At 34.2% G+C, this 7,830-nt stretch overlaps 1 protein-coding gene across 1 annotated transcript in view; it reads left to right on the top strand.

Moving 5' to 3' along the window:
• Positions 1 to 2,570, top strand: part of LOC110450805 — a 28,267-nt gene extending 25,697 nt beyond the window's left edge. Inside the window, exon 20 of the mRNA XM_021498518.1 lies at positions 1,837 to 2,570. Coding sequence (XP_021354193.1) covers positions 1,837 to 2,285 — 449 coding nt within the window. The 3' untranslated portion in view covers positions 2,286 to 2,570. The remainder of the gene's footprint in view (positions 1 to 1,836) is intronic.
• Positions 2,571 to 7,830: the final 5,260 nt, after the last annotated feature.

The raw sequence follows: 7,830 nt of genomic DNA, 5'->3' as shown, positions 1-7,830 counted from the left end.
ATAGGTCACACAAAGACCGACACGTCAAACAATAGGTCATACAAAGACCGACACAACTAAATATAGGTCACACAAAGACCGACACACCAAACAGTAATTCACCAACAGACCGATACAAAAAACAATATGTCACAGAGGGACCGGCACAACAAACAATAGGTCACACAGGGACCGGCACAACAAACAATAGGTCACACAAAGACAGACACGTCACAAAATAGGTCATATAAGGACCAACACACCAAACAATAGGCCACACAAAGACCAACACGTCAAACCATAGGTCACACAGAGACCGACACACCAAACAATAGGTCACACAAAGACCTACACACCAAACAATAGGTCACACAGAGACTTGCACATTTAACAAACGATCACACAAAGGCCGACGCACCAAACGATAGGTCACACCAAACATAAGGTCACACAAAGACCGGCACATTAAACAAAGGTCACACACAGACCGACATACCAAACAATAGGTCACACAAAGACCGACACACCTAACAATAGGTCACACAGAGACCGGCACACCTTACAATAGGTCACACAAAGACTATCACAACAAACAATAGGTCACAAAGAGACTAGCACATTTAAGAAAAGATCACACAAAGACTGACACACCAAACAATAGGTCACACAAAGACCGACACTTTAAACAGTAGGTCACACAGATACTTGCACATTAATAAAATGTCACACACAGACCGACACACCAAACAATAGGTCACACAAGACCGACACACCACACGAAAGGTCACACAAAGACCGGCACATTAAACAAAGGTCACACACAGACCGACACTCCAACAAATAGGTCACACAAAGACCGACACGTCAAACAATAGGTCATACAAAGACCGACACAACTAACAATAGGTCACACAAAGACCGACACGTCAAACAATAGGTCACACATACTTGCACACCAAACAATAGGTAACACAAAGACCGACACACCAAACAATAATTCACCAACAGACCGATACACAAAACAATATGTCACACAGGGACCGGCACAGCAAAGAATAGGTTACACAAAGACAGACACGTCAAAAAATAGGTCATATAAGGACCAACACACCAACCAATAGGCCACACAAAGACTGACACGTCAAACAATAGATCATACAAATACCAACAAACCAAACAATAGGTCACACACTGAAGACACACCAAACAATAGGTCACACACAGACCGACACACCACACAATAGGTCATATAAAGACCAACCCACCAAACAATAGGTCACACAAAGCCCGACACGTCAAACAATAGGTCATTCAAAGACCAACCCACCAAACAATAGGTCACACAAAGACAGACACGTCAAATAATAGATCATACATGAACCAACACACCAAACAATAGGTCAAATCAAGACCGAAACGTCAAACAATAGGTCATACAAAGACCAACACACCAATCAATAGGTCACACACAGACTGACACACCAAACAATATGTCACACAGGGACCGGCACACCAAACAATAGGTCACACACAGACCGACACACCACAAATAGGTCACACACAGACCGACACACCAAATATTAGGTCACACAGAGACCGACACTTTAAACAATAGGTCACGCAGAGACCGACACACCAAACAATAGGTCCGACAGCGACTGAAACATCCAACAATAGGTCACATACTGAAATTCATTTGAAAAAAAAATCAATTGTGCCGATTTTTCAGTGGTCTTGCTTGATTCATTAAACTTTAGTATAAGGCATTTTCCTCTTGAGATTTACACGTTATTAATTCTGTGCTTGCATGACAGTTACGACCCTGATCATTTTACTCAATAGCATTGTATTTTTCAGGACCCGACGACGAACGCGTCAAAATCACCTTCTCCATGGTAAACGGTGTGAAGCTAGTGTATCCTCTCATTCGGGGTCAGAAGACGGGCTTAGACAAACACAGTACTACAAACATGTCGAAACGTGTTGTCAAGCAAAGTCACTTGAGCGTCTCCAACATGAAGAAGAATACTGGTGAAAGTAAGACGAAACTGCAAAAACAAAGTCTCGCTGACGCTAGAGAGACTTCCCCGAAGACACAACGAACGGCGTTTAAAATCCCGGTTAAGATTCTGACTCCACAGCAGGAAAGGGCCAAGAAATTAAGTCTTCTCGTGGAAGAACTTAACAAACATTCAAGCGGCAAATCGAAGAAGACAGCCAAGCCCCTCAGCTCCTTTACAGCAGTGGTCAGCGCGGCCTTGTCCCTTAGAAACAAAGAAAACCCATTCGCAGAAATTGATGAGTAGCGACGTCATCATTTAGATCAAAGTGGTGCACTCAGTGCATTGCAGAGTCGAGTCAGAGCCAAGAAGATGAGTGCTGAGTCCACTAGTGTTTTTGGATAAGAACATGTTCGGCGCATCATACAAACTTGCCACATTATGCACTTGGTGTTGTTTCCGGTGGTATATGTTACATGCGGAACCTGATAGCATGCCAATCACAATATATCTCAGGCCTAATATCAACTTTTAAAAAAACGTGGATATGCTGTCCTGAATTACTTTCGTAACAATATTAAAATATTATATTTAAATATATATTAAATAATGGTGTTTTATTTATTTATGATTGAACCAAATTATGGCGGGTTTCTAATACTGTTATGATTCAAAATGATAAAGTAAAGACAAATCTCAGCATATTATGTGTGAGAAATCGAACGATGAACACAAAACAATCATCAGGCTTTCCAGAAACAGTAATCTTCCTCAAACTGGCAAATCGACAGTTTTCTATTGAATGAAGGAATTGCGATTAATCTACTCCCACAAATAGATGGGGACAGATTTGTACGTATGTCTATGGTAATAATCTACATGTACCGTGTTTAGTAGAAAACGTATTTGGAAAAAAATATCAAATAAAAATCCAAATTTCGTTCAAATTATTATTTAAAACATGTTAAAAATGGTATACCTGAAATCCTCGGGAAATTTATAAACCGAACTTAATCTTCACTCTTTTCAATTACATTTTGTTTTTAGAGAAATGTTCAATACAAAATACGACGCAGAAGAAAGGACTTTACTTTGGTGTATTCTGTGGAGAGATAACTAGATTGTAGGAAAATTGATCACAAATCACAATATAAATGAATCATAACATTTACAATTAATACTTTTATAATCTTGATAAAATGAACAGACATTTTTTCATCAGTTAATTGTGCCCATCAATGTTCGGTTCCATTTTTAAGAAATGAACAAAATAATCAATATTTTGAAAGTTGTTTTACGTAATTAACATGATTCATTATTTAATAGGCAATAGATATTCACGTACACATGCAGAACTCAACAGTGTAATCATTTAAAATGACAACGAAGGGTCATTTCACGTTAACTGTGTACATCATATTGTACACATTACTCCATTATTTATGCAGTATAATAGTAAACACATATTCAAAGTAGTTTCATTAAAATATTATTATCCCGTCTATACCACATGCCTACGGTGCTGTTAACCAACACTTTATGACGGTATATGGTACGAATTGTTTTCTTCAATTTTATCTTACGAAGTATATTCCTGTAAAGTATAGAATGACATGTATGACTCAGTAGATTAAATACTTCTTTCCATTCATTGAGACTGGAAGAAAAAGAAATGTTCCTTCAGAACAAAGACACTATAAGGAATGTACCTCCACAGACATGAAAGATGAGTTATGCTTCTGTTAATTTGTAGTTAATTTCAAAATCTAAGAGTGCTGTTTTCCGACTATTCAGTTGTTAAGTGTCAAAAATAGTAAACAGCTATGCATATTAAGGAAGTTAATCTTTGAAACTATGAGAACCTCTTAGTTGATTATATTATGTATTATGTACATCATCCCTATCACATTCTCTATACATCGTTTTTTGTACATCATGTACCACATATAAGGGCCAATAGCCCAAGCTTTGAACAAATGTTGACATTATTGACATTTATGATATTATGATAAGTGAAAATTAAAATTATTTTTCCTATCTACAGTGTATGTCCACACAAAATCAGCTTGAGATTGAAATTTTGCAGACATAACTATAAAATAAAGGAAATATAAAAACAACATTCAGTCAACTGTTATTGTAACAGTTGAAATTTATAGAAAATGCATTACAGAATTTTAAATAATCTTTGATATTAAGATTAGTTAATGAGGCTTTACTTAATCAATAATAATTTAAGATTCTAAACAAATGTAGGCGGCTAGTACTGTACCTGTTATAATATCTGTAAAATCGTTATTATTTTCAGGTTAAATAAATGTATCCATTTTTTTTAATATTCATATTTCATCTACTACCACGTGTCAATATAATTCTTAACAAGGAAAATGGAATATTTCTCTGATTAAAGTAGACATAAGTTCTTAATTATAATATGTATTACAATACCATCTACATCATTTTGAAACAGACTATAACCAACTTGTGATCAGGTGTGAACATTGAAATGTATGCTAGGTGAGACTAGGTATTTTAGAAACGTATGCTAGGTGAGACTAAACCGAATGTCATGGCTAAAGGGCATGTATAACCGATCCTCCAACTAACACAGGTAGTATATGGTGTACCGGCGCGTTACTTTTTATTCCCGGTGTTGGAAGTAAAATGTATTTTTTTTTTGTATTATTTTTATTTTTCAAAGGTTTTTCTGGTTCAATATGCATAAATAGATACATTTTTTTCATAATCCCTTACACTCATTTGAACGCTCACTGCATTCACATATACTCACTCATCATTTCATAATGTTTTGTTATCATCATCATCATCATCATCATCATCATCATCATCATCATCATCATCATCATCATCACTCCAATATCTTTATCATGACAATGACATCATCCTCATCGTTACCATCCTGACATCAGTAAACTCATCATCATACTGATTTCATCGTCATGACACTCCAACTAGACATCATCATCCTCATCATCATCATCATCATCATCATCATCATCATCATCATCATCATCATCATCATCATCATCATTATCATCATCATCAGCATCATCATTATCATCATCATTATCATCATTATCATCATCATCATGACATAAAACACTGAAATCATCATCATCATCATCATTATCATCATCATTATAATCATCATTATCATCATCATTATCATCATCATAATCATCATCATTATCATCATCATTATCATCATCATAATCATCATCATTATCATCATTATCATCATTATCATTATCATCATTATCATCATCATCATTATCATCATCATAATCATCATCATTATCATCATTATCATCATTATCATTATCATCATTATCATCATCATCATTATCATCATCATAATCATCATCATTATCATCATTATCATCTTTATCATCATTATCATTATCATCATCATTATCATCATCATTATCATCATTATCATCATCATCATAATCATCATCATTATCATCATCATTATCATCGTTATCATTATCATAATCATCATCATTATCATATCATCATCATCATTATCATCATTATCATTATCATCATTATCATCATTATCATCATTATCATCATTATCATTATCATCATCATTATCATCATCATCATTATCATCATCATCATCATCATTATCATCATTATCATCATCATCATCATCATTATCATCATTATCATTATCATCATCATTATCATCATCATCATCATCATCATCATTATCATCATCATTATCATCATTATCATCATTATCATCATCATCATAATCATCATCATTATCATCATCATTATCATCATTATCATCATCATTATCATCATCATTTTCAGCATCATCATTGTGATCCCACTGATATATCCATCATGACACACAATCATCATCCAATTGACATAAACTTTTTCGTTATTATTATTATCATCATCACGACTAAAATCATCCTCATTCTCTCAATGATATCGATCATAATCGCACTTGTCATCATCAAGCTAATATCATCATCATTACTGAAATCAACATCATTCTCACAAATTAATAATATCGTAAGCACACTGTTGTCGTCATCAAACTGATATCATTATCATCATCATCATCATCATCATAATTATGACTGAAATCAACATCTTTCTCACAATAATATCAAAATCACACTGTTGTCATCATCAAACTAATATCATTATTATGACTGAAATCAACACCATTCTCACAATAATATCAAAATCACACTGTTGCCATCATCAAACTAATACCATTATCATCATCATCATAATCATGTCTAAAATCAACATTATTCTCATACTAAAGTAAAGTAAAATGTTATTGAAAGTATTGAAATCAATTTTACAAGCGTTTAACTGTATTTTAAATATGTTTTTCTCCCCTTAGGCTAGTAACCTTGACCGAAAACTGACGATGTTTCAACAGGTAAAAATGTATGTGTATTATAATTATACGATGTTAGTTTTTTTATGGAACATCTGATTTTAAAGTTTTATTATTTTTGTAGTAATGGTGGTGATGATATGACATTTATTGAATAGTTTAAAATACCAACATGGACATTTGTTTAGCAGCTTTTTTAACAAAAGTTTATCTTCATGGGCGAGAACTCGGGATGAGTTTACTTGTGGCACACTATTTTCAGAATAAACCTTCCGATTTTAGTATAAATCCAAACTAATCCATGCAGTTCCTATTTATGAAAATTACAAAAACGATGTTGTTAAGCCTAGTTGAATTGAATATCACCAACTAGAGCGAGCCCGGCAGATTTTTTTTCTATTTCGAGTTTGAATTTCACGTATAATTTGAAGCTAGCGATGAGTGGAAATTTGGTAACCTGTTTCTTTTCTAAAAACAAGTATGCATAGAATATGAAGCAATATTTGTTTGTGCTTTGGGTTTTTGGTAATTACTCCAAGACACACCTGATTGATGAATCTGTTTAATTATTTTTAAAGATGTTGTAAAAAAAATAAAAAATATTGTTGTTGAACGGAGTAGGCAAATAATGCCTCAGAACGTGGTTTTTTTTTCATATATTTCAATACATATTAGAGAGAAAAAAAATTTCTAATTCCACACAAATATACTTGCATGTTACTGATTTTAAGTGAAATGGGAAAAAAATCATGATGTGGGGAAGGGGCATTTTCATTTTCGTATCCCGATTTCAGCCGACATCTAAAGCAATACTTCAACGAAACACATATTTTAAGCCATCATATTATTCACATTTAATCGTGACAGTGACAGTTTGATTGACAATAAACATAAGTTGGTTGCTCACGTATATACACATGTGTATACAATTAAACTAAACTGGCCGGTGGTTTTACTTTTCAAGTGATCTACTTTCTCGATTATGAGAATACCAAATTGAATTAAAGGTTATGCGTTCCATGTCTACGTGCTTTAATATTTCATCAAACTCAGATATATTTCAGGTTTCGCTTACTTTAAAAAAATCCTTTAACATAAAATTTACTGTGTCATAGCACGGAATTAGCTTTGATTGCTATCTAAGTTCGTGGTCATAGCTCCTAAATTTAAAGCTCTTTGGCCGTTTTCGTTTACCTGTCAAACCGGTCGGACAACAGTTGTTCGTTTATTAAATAAGGTCGGACCTAGTAATCTGATGCTGCTTTCAGGCGAGCTTTGACAAAGCCTTGCAAGGCCTGCATAAACATTTGCAGGTCCGCCAGGATTAATACCAGAAATTGTTACATTTATATAATAAACGGTCAAACCGGTTGTTCCGGAATACGCGAAAGCGTCCTTAGTCCTGACAGGCCAATCCGGATAAATTGCATGAGTGGGTTTTTTTTTTATATATTAGTA

This window comes from Mizuhopecten yessoensis, unplaced genomic scaffold, assembly GCF_002113885.1.
Source record: "Mizuhopecten yessoensis strain PY_sf001 unplaced genomic scaffold, ASM211388v2 scaffold5519, whole genome shotgun sequence".
NCBI classification, from domain to species: Eukaryota; Metazoa; Mollusca; class Bivalvia; order Pectinida; family Pectinidae; genus Mizuhopecten; species Mizuhopecten yessoensis.
Note: the sequence above shows the minus strand (reverse complement) of the source record. Positions and strands in the feature narration are given on the sequence as shown.